The sequence below is a fragment of the Haemaphysalis longicornis genome, unplaced genomic scaffold, assembly GCF_048455015.1.
Source record: "Haemaphysalis longicornis isolate Haplotype H1 unplaced genomic scaffold, Haemaphysalis longicornis Haplotype H1 scaffold_3, whole genome shotgun sequence".
In the NCBI taxonomy this organism is placed as follows: Eukaryota; Metazoa; Arthropoda; class Arachnida; order Ixodida; family Ixodidae; genus Haemaphysalis; species Haemaphysalis longicornis.
In genome coordinates, this window is record NW_027526335.1 from 72,003,723 (window position 1) to 72,020,325 (window position 16,603).

Genomic DNA, 16,603 nt, shown 5'->3' on the forward strand with positions numbered 1-16,603 from the left:
AAATGTGTGTAATTGAGCACAGAGAACGTTTCACAGTTAAAAAAAACACGGGCCTTGCAATATACCGGACCATTTCCAAACCTGCGGCGGGGCGGAGCATGCAGTGTATAAGTGTATTCAAAGATTTTACGTCTCTCTCTCTTGCCACACGACACACGCTGATTGGGCGCTGGAGAAGCGCCGGTGGGAGGAGCAATCGCGCGCTTGCTGAGGCGGTGGCGCCGTCTCTTGCGTTGAAACGGATTTAGGCAATTAAATGAGAGACAGACTGGCCATAAGTTGTCTTCGTGTAACACGCCACAGCATGCTAAGAAGTATGCCAAGAAGCTGCGCGAGGTGTTGGAAAACGAGTGTCCTGGTGTTTTAATACCGAGACTAGATGAGACGATATGTGACGCCGACAGCCCGAACCCCTAAGGTGCTTCGCCCATAAAATTGTGTCACTAGTGGATGTCGAACCACTGATGGCCGCTCCAAAACCCGCGATCCTATACCTAGGCTTCGTTTTGTTTACCACGTGGTATTTGTGGCACTACAGGTCAATGTAGGAAATGATATTTACAGCACATATTTATTATAATTTACACATACAAATGAGTTGAATACAAGATGTGAAACAAGACTAAACAAACGGAGCCATTATGTACGCTTGGTTTAAAACGGAGGAAACAGTGAACAACTGATAAGCAGGGGATGCCAGTCAGGGCGATAATAATTCTGGTGTTACACATCTTTTAGATTAAGGATCATATGGCAGAAGTGTGATCTGTACGAAACCATAGGTTCAGCGTGTCTATCCAGCATTCGCGTTTTCACTCTGCATAGCTTACACCCAGGCTACTGACTCTGAACAGCTGGGCCCATTTAGTAGTTGCTCGAAACACCGGAAGGAGTGTTCGAAGCGAAGCAGTAGATGGCGCTGCGTGCGTGCAGGAAGTTCCGGGCTTGTACGTACAAGGGAACGGATTTTCGCATCCCTGTGCGCTCACCAAACGTGTCGTGTCCCCATCCAAGTACAGTGGCCGCATTGGCGTCAGGCACGGAGCCGGCCTCGGGAAGGCAGGCGAAAGGATGCCGGATGTGCGCAGGCAGCACCGACCGGTTGAGGAAGAGCAGCGCCACGTCGTTGTAGTGCAGCCGCTCGTCGAAGTCCGGGTGCACGTGCACGGACACCACCTCGCGCTCCACGAAACTTCCGCTGCTAACGTCCGATATGTTGACGCCGCCGATGCGGGCTACGTAGTGGTTGTCCAAGCTGTGGAAGCAACCAGAGGAAGAACAACTGTTCGAATATCTCTCCCGTAATGTAAAGCGTGATCACAGCGGTAAAGGAGTGGCACGGACTCACGGAGCATACGAATGCAAACCTGATGATACACGATCTACGGAGGAGCTTGCTATGTCCGGCCAGTTTCCCTCACAGATACAGACTGTCAAAGCACACGAATTAACTGAAAGCCGCAAAACAGTGCTCATAAAATTCGTTTTGGACGCGCCGTGTTTGCGGCGCGCTTTTCGTGCTTATTAGCGCCAAAACGTTGCTGGACTCGAATCAACGGCATAAAAGGCTCATAAGCCGCCGAATTTATCACTTACAGGTTTCATGAAAGAAGCCTCAAGAACAAAAACTAAGGGGAAGGGTGGGGGGGGAGAGGCATTTAAGCCAGTCTTATGACGGTAAACGCGAAAGCATTACTTTTCGGTGAGTTTAGCGTTGTGGGTTAGGGATCAACGTTTCCTTCGCTGCACCAGGCCGCCTTGCCCGTTTTTCAGCCAGGACCTTTGTACCACGAGCACGGTTTTCTGACGACGGCGGGATTATCGCACAATGGACCAAGTAATGTTATCACGCGTTAAACAGCGTAGGACTGTATATGTATATATAAGAAAAGAAAACTTTGAACAAGATAAAAGCACGATTATTGCCAACGTTTCAGCAAAGAGACTTGCTTTCGTCAGGGACTTGCTTTCGCCCTGACGAAAGCAAGTCTCTTTGCTGAAACGTTGGCAACAATCATGCTTTTACCTTGTTCAAAGTTTTCTTTTCTTGTGTTCTCTACCATCTTCAAAAGTTCAACTGCTCCCTATATATATATATATATATATATATATATTATATATATAATATAATGTGTGTATATATAATATATATATATATCTGTGTGTGTGTGTGTGTGTAGTAGAAAGAGATAGAGAGAGGGTCTCGCTTTATCCGCTCCGGTTTCAATTGCAAAACCAAGTAACAAAGCTTCCTTTCAGCTTTCCTGCTTCGCTTGTACAGGCTTTCGAATAACGTTTTGCTATCACTGGAACAGATTACCTTGCAGTTCCACGTTCTTAGTTTGTTTCGTGATGCAATACACACTGTTCCCGAACTTTCGCCGCCCCCGTTTAGGTCGCGGAAGGAAATACCAGAAGACTGTTAAGTTGGCGTACTTACAGGTAGTTATGGAAGCAGTGTGCCGCCGATAAGATCACCCTCCTGGCTATCAAGGTGCCCCCACACCAGAAGTTGAGGACTCTGACGTTGTCTCGGAACACCGCCGCCTGCAGGAGCACAAAGGAAACGTTCGATGTGCTTTTTGAATCTTGAATACCTGTCCATATGGGCGGCGCGCCCCCGAAGTAATTGTGCTTGCCTTATCTGGTTGACCGATAAAAAAAGAGGCGGGATTGAGATTATAGGTTTCTGTTTTTTATTTGTTTTAACTGCTAACTGTTGCAGCCTAACCAATGCCCTCCACGCCATCAATACGCATACCTATCACATGTTGTTTGGTGCTGCGAAGAAAGACCCTGCAAACTCTTGAAAAACACCCCATTTTATTCCAAATTACGAACGAGCAGCATTGTGAGGTCGCGATGCTCAGCACAGACTCTGTGACCCAGGCCTCACTAGCCCAGGTGGCAGAAGACACCGCAGAGAACTATAGGAATCCTGCCGTCGCCGTAAGGGCACTGAAGCCGACCTGAAAAAGGTCCCGCCCCTGGCAACAATGAAGTTTTTTTTCGATCTGATCTTACCTGCCAAACGTTGAATCCCCACCACTAGAGCATCTTCAGCCAATTTTCTTTGGTATGACTTGAACGCAAACATTCTTTTTGACTTAACACAACTTTCGTATATCCACAAAAAACTTGTGCCATATATGATGAAAGTTACAGCGGTATCACATAAACCACAATGACAGGACTTAATTTGCTGAGCTCGCCCGTCCCAACGTCCACTGATCAGCTCCAGTGTCTTGGTAATGGTACGAGATGAATCGGCGATATCTGCACTCGTGTTCGGAGCGTATATCTGACCCCGTGGTGGCCGGTAAACGCAGCTCATTCGAAGTGCGTGCGTCGCAGCCAAAAAGACTCTGTGGAATGGCGAATTTGAATCTGGCTCGCTTTTTCGTCTCTAGTTCTTTCAGGCCTTGCGCTGCTGAGCACGAGGTCGCGGGTTCGATTCCCGGCCGCGGCGGCCGCTTTTCTGATGGAGGCGAAAAGCAAAAACGCCCGTGTGTACGAGATTTCGGCGCACGATAAAGATCCCCAGGTGGTCCAAATTAATCCGGAGCCCTCCACTACGGCGCGCCTCATCGCCTGCGTTGCGTCGGCGCGTTAAACCCCACAATCAATCAATCAATCAATCTCTAGTTCTTTCGCTTCATCTATCTCCCAGGTTAGAGGGAACAAGCAAGATCCATTCCGACCCGCTCAATGACGCAAATGAGCCAAATGAGGCGTGCTTCCGCACCTAAAACCAATCTGCAACACATCTACCCGCCTTATTTTTGCACTATGACAAGTCGCCATGTCTAATTTTGAAGCAGCGGATGTTTTTTTTTAATGTGTCATTTGAACGTGTGTAGGAAACTGTAGGGATTTTTCGGCGCTACTTTATACTAGTTATTGACTGCAACACAGATTGTAGGTGCGAGTTGGTACATAAATGAGTTACAAACGGCGCAGGAACAGGACGATATGAGGATCACACAAACACGGCGCTGTGCACATCAGCGCCGTGACAACAACCTGACACATCAGCGCCGTGTTTGTGTGATCCTCATATCGTCCTGTTCCTGCGCCGTTTGTAACTCGTTTATACTATAGTTGCCGGAGTAACTGATGCCAGCACTGATACCGAGTGGTTAAATTCGTGTTCAGAAGCACGGCTCTCATATCGGCGTAAGTTGGCTTTTAAAGAGAAAAAGTTATCATCCCTTTCTAAAGGAAGCTGTGGGAAGCGCGAAAGCTTCGTCAAATGCAGGGAGCTTGCGTCGAACCGATCGTCAAAACTTCAAAGACCCAAATCGCAAACGAAGAACGAACATATGCGACGATTTTTCGCACACTGAGTAAACGCATCTACGAGCGGTCTAAATGTATACCAATGCATGGTTTATGAGATAAAGGTATGGTATTGTACTCCTTCTTCTTATTAATAGATGCGAGTGTTATCTTATCTGGAACCGTCCCTTTTTCGCGATTTTCAAGTGACCGTCTTGACGCAGTGGAAGCCCGGTTTCATGCGCGCGCTGTTTGTCCAGAGATCTTATCAGAGCTTTTCGGTCGACCAACCGGTCTATGGGGAAATGCATGAGTTATTTGACAGAAAGCCGAAACGCAGAAACGCCCGTGTGTTTGCGATTTAGGCGCACGTTAAAGATCCCCAAATGTGTCGAATTAATCCGGCGCTCTCCACTATACGGCGCGCCTCATCGCCCGTGTAGCGTCGGAGCGTTAAACCTCAAAATCAATCAATTAGTCATTTGAGAGGACGCAATCAGTCCCACTAATAAAGCTTTCGCTTTAAAAATGGGATGGTTTGTAAATGGCGACCTGACACACCAAGCCCGAAGCATGCAATATGCGATCAACGAAAAGTTTTCTTACAGTTGTGTGACGAAGCTTAGTGCGCTGAGATAATGCGTATTAACAAATGAAAAATTGAGGGCTTCAATAAGTTACTCGAGCTTTATCGCAGACAATACCGCGTCAGATATTTGCTCCATATCCTTTCAAACTAATGATCAGAGAAAGAGGGAATTTCGCCACAGGAATTCGGACTGCTGAATTTTGTTGGTGACAACGGCACGAGTAAATTTTATTGTCATAAAAACTATTTTATACGGGTATTGTATTTGACGTCTGACGTCACTTGGGAGTTTTGAAGATTTGAGAAAGTTAACAGCAACTTCGCATCGAACTTTGATAGCGTAAGTACACGATAGGCATGGTGCTGCGAAATTCGCTATGAAGTTATCGACTTAGTAGTAAGCGTTATCATGGCCGTTATAGCAGGAATCGATACCGAGTTGGTCGTTCCGCAGTGACAAAAGAAAACGTTTTGTTAAACGGGAGATGCTGTCAAGATTAATGAATCTATGTAGATAGCGCCACGCATGACTGTGAAGCTACCTTTAGTTCAGCTTCACGAGACGTAACATCGCCTCCTGTATTTCTACAATGCCAAACGCATCGCGCGCTTCCCAATGGGAGTGAGCGGTACGCCTGTAGTGCCCACATGTCGCGAGGTGGGGCCCCGAGCTGAACCGGCAGCACGCAACTGTAACTGGCTTCGAGAGAGGCTTGTGCCTGGTTGCCAAGGCAACCGATGGTTGTGAGTGTCAAAGAAATGGCGCTCGCGCCAGCGCTAGAAAGCTCAGAGCCGCGGCGGAGCATGTTTTGCCAACGTTGCCGCTCTCCACCACGCGTCGCCCCAAGCGGAACTGGTCACATGATTGAAGCACTGGGAAGGCTACCGATTGGGGGAGAGTGGCCAGAGTAGAAGAAGAGGGCTTGGTTGGCCGGTCTGGGCTGATGCGTTTGGCGTTGTAAAAATACAGGAGGCGATGGACGTAAGCATCACTGCTTTGATGGGTACGCGGTGTTAAGACCTTCTATAATTTATTACTCTCAATGCGATCAGGTCAATAGCCATTTAAGGGTGCGACGATGCCAAGGAGAATCTGCGCTAAAAAGGAGGACGTCCTGAGGAACTGTCAGTGTTTCTGCTGAATCATCAACGCCTGGTGAGAATCCAGTAAGCACGAACTCTAAATCTGAGTTTCTTAGGGACGAAGTAAATGTTAATGTAATATTATACACCTCATTCGGTATAAAATACTTCTAACAGGCTAACTAAATGTCTCATATAACTCCATAAAAATGTCGTGAAGGTATGAATGAGATGTCCTTAAAATAATAATGTAATTTAGTAGAAGCAGCTCACTAGACATCATAAAAAAACTAATTACATTACTTATCTTATCTGTGAGCTACATTCGCCTCACCGGTCTTCCTTGTATATGCCAAGAGCGCGGCACAACAATACGTAGAGCTCAGACAGGTACGTGTGTGGGTAATGTTTTTGAAGCGTGAAGAACTTAGCCTAACTTGAGCGGCAGTGCGAAAGACAAAAGCATAAAAGGTGGTCTGTCCCTCTCTTCACCAATGACTCACTTCCCCAATTACTCACCATGAAAGGGTAGGCGCCAAGTTCAGCATCTTTACCACCGTGCACAACTGGTCTGAAATCAATGTGGCCTGGTCTATTTGGCGTCTTGCCGCAGTCTGAAAATAACAACAAAAAATAAATAAATTCACACTTACGGCCACTGGGAAGGTGTTTGTGAACGTCGAGAGGAGCTTAACTCAGCAGGTGTTCCAGAGACAATAAACCATCTGACGAGTTCTTTCTTGGAACAGCGTCTGCCAAATGAACAGCGTGGGAGTTTCCGCCGGGCCACTCAAAGCCCCTTACGCGTAATCATCATCATCACCAGCCGATCTACGCTCACTGCAGGGCAAAGGCATCTCCCATTAATCTCAAATTACCCCGCAGCTGCGACCAATTTATCCCCACAAACTTCTCGATCTCATCTGCCCATCTAACTATCTGTCGCCCTCTGCCACGCTTGCCTTCTCTAGGGACCCACTCTCTTACCCTTAACTACCAACGGTTATCTTGGCTTCGCATTACATGCCCTGCCCACGTCCATTTCTTCTTCTTAATTTCTACTAATATGTCCTTAACACGCGTTTGTTCCCTGACCCACTCCGCTCTCTTCCTGTCCCTTAATGCTACACCTATCATATTCCGTTCAATTGCGCGCTGAGTCGTCTTCAATTTAGGTTGAGCCCTCTTAGTTAGCCTCCAAGTGTCTGCGTAATGGCTATACGCAATTCGAGCACCGCCTGGGAAAAGATCGGGAGCCAATAAACGCCGCGGTTTTCAGAGTCTGCGAATAGAAACTGAGGCGGAAATTATTTTTTTCTTAATTTTATAACTCGTGAAAAGTTGTTCCGTGATTCTCAGTTATTTTCCCGCAAAGCTTGACGTATATTGAGGCACGCCGCAGGGATGAAATGCGAGTTCATTCGAGCAGACATTCGACAGCTTTTGTCAGCTTTCCTAGCTGTGATGTTCCGCAGTCTCTTTTGAGGGCAATGTCATGGTTGTAGCTTTAGAAATCCTGTGTGTTATTACATTCTACAATAATGCATGCGGTTATTCTGTAGTGCCCTGATGTTATAAACCAAATTATCTAAGAGAAAACTGTGGTTGATTCCTCTGTCATATGAATCGGTAAAACATGAAAGTGAAATATGCAGCGAAATCTGCTGCTGAGCATGATTTGCGGGTCGGCGGCTGTCTTGTGGGTGTGCTTGGGGAGCGACGTCCTTCTGGCGGGTCGCTTCGACAAAGGTGTACTGGCGTCATTTTCGTGAGGAATATGACGTCAGTGAAATCTTGGTGTATCCCGGCATAAAACACTTTCGTGTTAAAATATAAAATTCGAAAACGAACAACCCTAAGTATAATGTACTCTTTAGTACTAAAAGTATCTTCCCCGCAAGGAGACCCCGTGTACGGGGGTGCACCCTTTACAGGCCGCTTGCATCGTTGCACTGGCGTCATTTCCGTGACGGATATGACGTCACTGAAATCTTCGTGTCTCCCGGAATAAAACAATTTCGTGTTAAGAAAAGGTAGCGTATTTTGTGCTTGTAGTGTTGGCTCAAATAAGACTTCATTTCAACATTGGCGCCTCATTTGAAACGGATTTCAGCCCCAAAAGTAGTTATCGATAACGACTAAGCTCATTCGAGTGAAGTCGGTTCGATAACAGCAGAAACGTAAAAACATTGTGGCTGAAGTCGCAAAAATTGCGGCTAGTCTCATATCTTTCTTTTTTTGCTTTATATAAGGTATTGGAGAAATCTAAAAAGAATAACGGTCAACTTGAATAACAACATGGCTGAGTCACTCCATAGAAAACCAAAGAGGACGTACGCCATAAGGAGTGTCGTATATAGCACCGAAGTTTTCTAAAAGTGATCTTTGAAGCAGAGACGTAAAGAAAAACAACTTCTAGCACGAAAAAAAATGATTTTTTTTTTTCAGGTTAAGTGCAATGCAAGTCATCTAAGAACTAGTCTCTCAATAATTTTTTTTTTCTATCACTCTCTACACAGCTGCTGTAGTTTTCGCGACGCCAAAAAACCGCAAAAGCATTCAAAGTGTATTGTTTGGTGGTTGTGGTTCGATATTTTTTAGTTGAGTGTCATAATCCGCATTTACCCACCACCACTCCTCTGGTTTTACAATTCAAGCAGTTCCATTCCAGACCACTTAGTGACTGCAGATAAGTGTTTTACGTGAGCTTTCCCGCATGTGTTTTTAGAGAGAGCCATAACAGACGACAGCCTTCTTGTTAAATCACGGGATATGATCAAGACGCAATGATTTCGCTTACACACGACTGTCACGTATTCTATGGACTATATCCCTGCGCGGCATCGGTCAACCACACATGCCCGTTTAGCACGTGCATGGTGTGCGTGTGTTAAATTATTATATCTATCCGGTTCTACCTCTGCAATTCAACGCAAGTTGTGACGTGATTTGGAAGTTTCGGCCGCAGCAACAAATGAACTAGATATTAACGAGACATTTCTTCACCGTGGCTGGAGAAAGCAAAAGCAATCTACGATTTAGAACGGGAAGATGCTCCAAGCGAGCATCCCCCATTTCTGTACGTACGATGGCATCTAAAGTGAGGCTATAACGGAAGGCAGCGCACGACACGACTTCCTTACGAAAGCGAAAACAGGTGCTTTCCTAGCATGCCAATGCGAAGACCAGTTTACTAGGAACTAAGCCTTCTGAATTCACTTTCCATCTTTGAATATACGGCAGTTGATGTGAGTGATAACACGGTAATTTACGCTCATAGGTTCGAGTTGGTAAATAGCAAGGGCATAGCAAAGTCTAGACGTGTACAACGAACATTCTTGTACGAGATGTCGGCGAACGTGGTCTAAACTAACTCGTTGCCGGCTATAAGGCTTTCGGCTAGTTGGTTCATGCGTGTTTGATATAAAGCACCACGAAAAATAAGGACAGAACAGAAAGGGCACACAACCCACAAAAAAGTCCAAAAACACACAACAAAACACAACAGGGTTCGTGTTGTGGGTTCTTTGAGTAGCGTAATTGGCTGGTGTTCCATATTTTCATAGAGTTGAGCGCAAGGGTAGACAGGGTACCGTTGTTGCCCTTCTGTACTCCACTCCACTCTATGTTCATTTACTTCCATCCCTGTCGTTCACATTGTGTTAACTATATATATAATCCGTAACCTAACCACCAATAATCTTCCCTCCAACCACGACACGTCTCGTAGCTTCGGCACAATGCAAGCCGCACATTTTCTAGGCCTGGGCGCGTCACTTCACCTCCATGAGCGTACATTTTCCGTTCTCGTACTTGAGTCCGTCGATCTTGATGGCCCTCTCGAGTGGCGGCCTCGGCGTCGTGACTGGGGACACCGCCGCCACCGCAGGTTCACTGTTGGTAGGGCAGCAGGCGTGCGCAACGCCATCTTTGAGGTCGCACAGGCTGGGGAACTGCTTGCGGCGCACAGCTTCCACCAAGGCTCCGCAGGTGTCCAGTGGCACGCACCGACCGGGCCGTCCCGAACCTTCCACGGTGCACGGTGCAGCGTCTGCGTCCCACCCAAGTGGCAAAAGTCATCTCACAGGCATGCAATAGGAATGAAAATGGGTGAGGCTTGGCACATATAAACCTATAGTTATAACGAGCGAAATGTCTGTTTGACTAGGTTTGCAAAGACTATGCACATATTGTTTCATGAAAGTTAGGTCACACCTGCCACGGCGGTGGTGCGCCATCCACGGCGGGAATGAGGGACCAAGCACAGGCGAAGCAGTCGTTACACCCTCGCCTAGTAGCGTGGTACCGTAGCGGTGACACTCCGAGCCATAGAGTTTCATACTAATATATAATAGAGGGAAATCTGTCGCTTCAGTCTCGGGCTGCCGTGGTCGGCGCCATTGTCGCTAGCGACGCTCCTCGCCTACTTGGCTTAGCTAGTCATATGGCTTCTTTTTTGTCTCGAGCCAAAAGCAGAAAAAAGGGTAACATTTTTTATTGTTCATCGTGCATGAAGCTTCTGCATAATCATTGACGAGTTAATGTTTTTGAAGGTTCAATTTTATAATAACAAAACAAATTTGACGAACCTTCTACAGTAATATTGTTGCTTTTTTGGAGCCAGAGCCAGCTTTTCAGCCTGTTGATGAGCCATGTCAAGGACAAGTGGAACGTGCCTGCCCGGTACATGACGGAATGCTCGCCGAAGCGCGGCTCCCCTAGACAGTGGTGCCCGATTTCCCTCTAGGATACATTAGTATGAAACTCTATGTTCCGAGCGATCGCAGCAGCGACGCCTCTCCACAGCGGATCACGTGGCGTGACGTCACACCTGCCACACTTGCGCCCCGGCAGCTCAAGGTCATTGCGACGCAATAAATGACCTTGCGAGACATAGCGTAGTGCAGCTTTCCCTCTAAAAACTACTTGCGAACGTTTAAGGGCACGCAGCGAACTGCCACGAAGCACGACTTTTTCCGTTACCTACTTTAGCACAGTACGACGTCAAAGATGACAAGATATTTGTGTGGCCGATAAATTTTACAACATAGAGCGAACATGAGTTCCAATAACACAATGACAAACCGGCAGACGGCGAAGACGCCATCGAATAAATTCGCGTGCGCGTTCTCAGCGCGCCCGTCGAATGATGCGACGTTTCGTGAGCGCGTGTTTACCTTGGAGCGCAGTCCTTTATAGAAACATGCAATCGCACCGAGAACATATGGTCCATCGATCCGGAGTAATCTCGGTGAGAAACGAGCTTATTGTGTACTCTTGCCCTGCCAATCAACGTAGCCGGACGTGGCTGGATACAAAGAATAACAAGCGTCGTCTGTGCTTTCAGTGCAGGATACGACAGCCGTGCTCGACACGGCAAAGGCCACAAAACAATTAGCGAAACCAGCCAACCATGCTTCGTAGCAACATGGCGTTCTGTATTAACAATAATTCCCCACGAGTAAGCGTTTCGTTGCTTCGTTACAGAGAGAGTGCATCTGCATGATGAGATTGTCGCTATAGCTTGTATACGGCACAGACTCCGCTGATACTCTCCTGAGCACGTCCATGGGAGGAAGGACTCGGGCGTTCACAGCCACGAAATGGAGTGTCATTTTCAAGCTGCGATTAAGGGTGTGTCTAACGTGCCCAGCTTAATGACATTGTTTTCCCGCGCATCTAGGCTATTTTTAGTGGACCGACGTTACCGATTTGTTTTGAAGCTGGTCATTAGGGTGTGCGTGTGTGTGTTATGGCTCCTTTCCGGAACCACACACGGACGTAAGCCGGTAAGCGGCCAGAAGAGAACGAGAAATGAACGTCGTTAGCGAACTGCGATTGAGGGCGTTTCTCTTAAAGGGGCAGTGAAGACAAAATACAAGTTTATTTTATCACAAAGACTGCTTTGTTCCGATTACAATGACACCAATTCCATCGTAAACTTCAAACAAATAATCGAGAAATCAAAGAAAACATGCGAACCAGTGGCGACTCCCCGGCCACTTTTTCTATGACGTCACTTTTCTATGACGTCACAGAATCTTGTTCGTGCGAATTGCGGCCGCGGAGCTAAGCCACCCCCAAGAAACATGACTGAGCGGCTGTAGTGGAGCCTCTAGTTTTGTCTGATAATATCATTTGAATGCGAACGTGCACTTAAAACATTGATAACTATGCCTTTTTTAACCCAGGCCCATATTCACTTACGCGCGAAGTTTGAAAGTATTTAAGTATATATCGCGTGTTTTCCCGTTAAAAAAAAAAAAAAAAAAGTCTTCCCGTAACGAGAATGAAGCCGACTGAGTTACCAGAAGATCGTTCTTTCAAATTGAACCCATTTTTTTGTCTTTATAGCCTCTTTAATGCGTAAGCATTCTTTGGCGACTACCTATATAAATCCGTCGTTCGTTCGTCCGCCCGCAACATATGATGCGACACTTCCTGTGTGTACATGAATCATGTTGGGCATTTAATAAAACGCCGTTTAATAAAGGGCTCCGAGTCATGTAAGAGTAGGGCCTCCAAGGCATGCAATGTTCGTAGAGGAGTGCACGTGTACGGAAATTATGTATAGAATATATACGCACTCCCTGAAAATTCACACTTCGATGCTCCTACACAACTTCTTTAACCAGGATAGTATAACATTTTATTGTTTGACTTTCCACGTAGCGAATAAACCTGGCGTGATTGGTTGTACCGTATCTGCAACAAAACTTAGAACAGGAGTTACAGCCGCTTCTAAACACCCTACTATCCCAGTTAAAGGGACACTGAAGTGAATTTGTCAAGCTCCCGTTTTTGCTTGGACTGCGTAGACTGGCTCAAATTAGCACACTTTTCATTGTTTATCCGGTTGACAAATCGATAATTATTTTACAAAGCGCGAAAAAAGAAAAACTACCATGCGCGGTTTGCGGCGGCCGCACCAACTAAAGCTGTGACGTTAGGAGGAGCGGGTACCGTGATTGGACGATGCCCAAGGTGAGCAACCAAACAAGTTTCGGTTTCGGTTTCGGTTCTGTAAAACACAACCGGTGGCGTTGTTGGATGGGCATTCTCAATAACTCAGTAATCATCGTACCGCGCTTCTGCCATGTCGTCAGCTGTGAAAATGCATAAAGATAAGCCTCCCAGGACGGCTTCGAATCGTAGCATTCACTAGCCGAGGCCTACGCAGTGCATGGACGCCCTCCGCGTACCCGCAGACGCCAAAATGTCATGCGCTTTTCCCCCATATTTGGAGCTTGCCTCACTCATGCCTGTACCGTAAAAAGCGTGTTCGCACCAGGCCAAGGGTCTGTTCATTCTGGCCTGTGCCCACTGCCCGCAAGCAGTCGGTGCTTATGGCAACAGCACGCCAACGAGAACTCGCTAGCGCGCCAGTGCCAGCCTGCGCGCGTTCTGGAGGAGGAGGAGGAGTGAAACTTTATTTTTGATCAGAATAGAAGAGAGTTAGGGCCTGTGGCGCTCCGCACAGGTGCAGTCCCTATTCCGGGACCCCATTGGTCAAGGCCGCCACTCTCACCGTCGAACTAGAGCCCTTTGAAACTCCAGCCCCGAGCAATTGAGCCATAGGTCGGCGTACTCACTCGTGAGTACACTCATTTGTACTCATTTGTACTCAAACTCACGAGTGAGTACGATGATGAGTGATCACACACCCCGAAAAAAACAGTGAGTACGATGACGAGTGAGTACAGGGGTAAGTCCACTACTCGTGAGTACAGTACTCATGAGTACACTACTCATGAGTATGAGTACTCATGAGTACAGTATTCATGAGTATGAGTACTCATGAGTTTGAGTACTAATGAGTATGAGTACTCATGAGTACACAGTACTCATGAGTACACAGTGCTCATGAATACACAGTACTCATGAGTACACTGTACTCATGAGTATACAGTACTCATGAGTATACAGTACTCATGAGTACACAGCACTCATGAGTACAATACTCATGAATACTGTGTACTCATGAGTACTGTGTATTCATGAGTATATGCACTCCTGAGTACAGTAGTGCAAACAAGTTTTATCACGAGCTCGAGTCCGGACGCGCGTGTACGAGTCGCAAACATTTAGCGGTGCCGCTGTGCAGCTTAACTGTCAAGGATGGTAAAATTAGACAACGAAAACTGCACCTCCCTCCTTTCCCGGTCCCTGTTTGGCGCTGTAAGCGTTTTTTGGCAGTCGCTCGCAAAGGGGTCACGGTGAAGAGGGAAAAAGGAGGGGGTGAAGGCCCGGCGGGAAACGCGGCCGCAGTTGCTCTTCTCTGATGGGACTTGTTGACTGCCGCAGTTATTTTTGTTGACGCGGCCTGTGAACGCGTGGCGGCTTCATTGCGCTTGCTCCCTTCCAATTGTTTTAGGGGAGAGGCGGTGGAGGCTGCTAACAACGCACGAACTAGGCGTACTGAAGTCCCTCTTTTTCGGTCTTCAGAAGTTTCCGTAGACGCATGTCACGCTGTGTAGTCGTTTCGTGAGCCGAACCGCTCATTTCAACAGTCGCAGTTAATTTACGTTACTCGTGTCAAACCGACTGCGTGGTTTGTAACGTTCGCTGTGCTTATTCAAGCGACAGTTTGGCTGATGTACGTGCGCCCATATGGTTTTATTAGGTTCCCGTTTTGAAACATTTTGCTCAGGTTCGCTAGTAATATGGTCTCGTGTAGTGTCATTTACAAGTGAGCATATAGCCCCACCGTGCACTACGGCGTGCAGGCGCGGCGGTGGAATTTGCCCCAGCAATGGAAATAAAATATCCAAGTACACCTAAGCACGTTTGTGAGTTGTGAATCGGACATAATAATACCCAGTTCAACGCGTGCGGCGCCTTGTTTAGCCTCGCATACTTTGTCGAAGAGCTCTATCATCTTGCCCCTGGAGGAGCGTTTTGCTTTCGAATGACTTTACTTTCGAGTGGCAACCCGATTCGCCGCTTCTCGTTTATGCCACCATGTAATGAGGGCGCTGACGATGGTGAATTTCGGTGGTTGTTATTCTCCTACCTTCACTACTGTTTACAGGCGGGGCGACCCCCCCTCGCTAGCAACTATACCGCCGAGTTTAAGCTCGCACTGTGAGAGGCCTCGTGAAGGAATTGTTTTGAATTGATGAACGCCAACGCCAGACGCCGGGATTGTCGCTTAAGCTCGCATCTTGGAACGTCTCGTAAAACATGTGGATTGCACATAACGACGTCACCGCACTTTTTGATCGATCGCTGTCAGCTTCATCCGCGTTGCTCGAGATAGGAGCTGCATATTTCTACTGTGCAACCAACCCACCAACACGGCAATACAGTGACGTCAGTGCAAGCTATCACGCCTCCGAAAAACGCGTCTACAAACTTTGTTCTCGAGTACACAAAGCACGGCAGAGCAGTTCTACGCTGCTGTAACGGCTGCCAAGTACCGGCAGCAACTGGGTGCCCTGCGGCCCTCGACTGCGACCGATACCCTCTCCATGCCCCCCCCCCGAACACACACACACACACTGTTGGGACTGGGCCATTCTAGCTCAGTCACCACTGTTCGATTCACTTCACTTTATTTCCTTAAAGACCCCACAGCGGGGTGTTACATAAGGGGCGCGTTGTACAACATAGATACAAAAGCCACAGGTTAACAATACAGATGCATAGATGTTGCGACGTTGCCCTGCTCAGTCCGCCATCGACGCGGCGCAGAGGATAGCGATGAAGTTGTCGAGCAGACGGTGATTTTAAGCTGCATTCATATACAATATATACAAAGGTAGCAAGAGCGTTCCATGGCTCGCACAAAGGCACTTCTCAACTCAGTGCCTCCGATGAAATGCCATTGCACAGCCGCTGCTTCAGGGCTGGTTTTATACCGCCGGGGTTCCGCCGCAGCCGCGTGCAGTTCGAATCTTTCCAATCAGGACTATCACTGGCCGCAGTGAATCCGGCGAATGCAGGCGAAGTGATTGCGTCAGCCGAGCCACGAATGGGAAAGGGGAGGCGACTCAGCGGCGCCGTCTCCAGAGTCTACTCGTCGCTGCGTGTCTTTTGCGGGCCGGTCGTCCCAAGCATGATTTGGTGCGGTCGTCTCGATGGGAAAAGGAGAGTAGACTCGGCGGCGCCGCGTGCCGCCAGTTGCGGCACGTCTGCCGCGGGCTGGCTGACCGAGGCGCGAATCGTGCCCACCGTCGGCGCGTCGCCAGGTGCAGCAAATTTGTGTCGGGCGCTCTGGTTAACCGCACACACACGCATAGAAAAATTAGTGAGTAAGATCAGACCCGTGTGGGTTTTGGCCTAGCTGTTAACGGAAATAGACACAACGACGCGTAGCGCCCGTCCTGTCCCTTTTTCGCGGCGGGACCTCCCTCTTTGGCTTTTCGCGCGCTAGCCGGTTTTCGTCTTTCTGTTTATCTCTTACTTTGCGGGCGGGCGGCGGTTGCGAGGGATACCGTTGCGCAATGTTCGCAGAATTCGGAACAGCGGCGGCAGCGTCTCTTTCCAGATGGTTTTAAAGACGATAGTCTTTCTTTGGCCACTTGAGCGCGACAATGTTGGCCTGTCAGTCTGTCTTTCTGTGTCCGCCATAAAGATAATTCATTATTGCAACTTAATATCACGCCTCGCTGTACACATGGGAGCTACTGGGGTCGCCGTTAAGTAGCTTCA

General features: G+C 47.8%; 1 protein-coding gene across 2 annotated transcripts in view; it reads right to left on the reverse strand.

The window, feature by feature from the left end:
- The window catches only part of LOC144174609 (venom peptide isomerase heavy chain-like), a 35,385-nt gene that overhangs the window by 5,880 nt on the left and 12,902 nt on the right, over positions 1-16,603 (reverse strand). For both annotated transcript variants that reach the window (XM_077703385.1, XM_077703386.1), the window contains exons 4-7: positions 9,747-10,001; positions 6,470-6,564; positions 2,441-2,547; positions 990-1,255 (exon numbers count right to left, since the gene is read on the reverse strand). In XM_077703385.1, the coding sequence (XP_077559511.1) occupies positions 990-1,255; positions 2,441-2,547; positions 6,470-6,564; positions 9,747-10,001 (723 nt within the window). The remainder of the gene's footprint in view (positions 1-989; positions 1,256-2,440; positions 2,548-6,469; positions 6,565-9,746; positions 10,002-16,603) is intronic.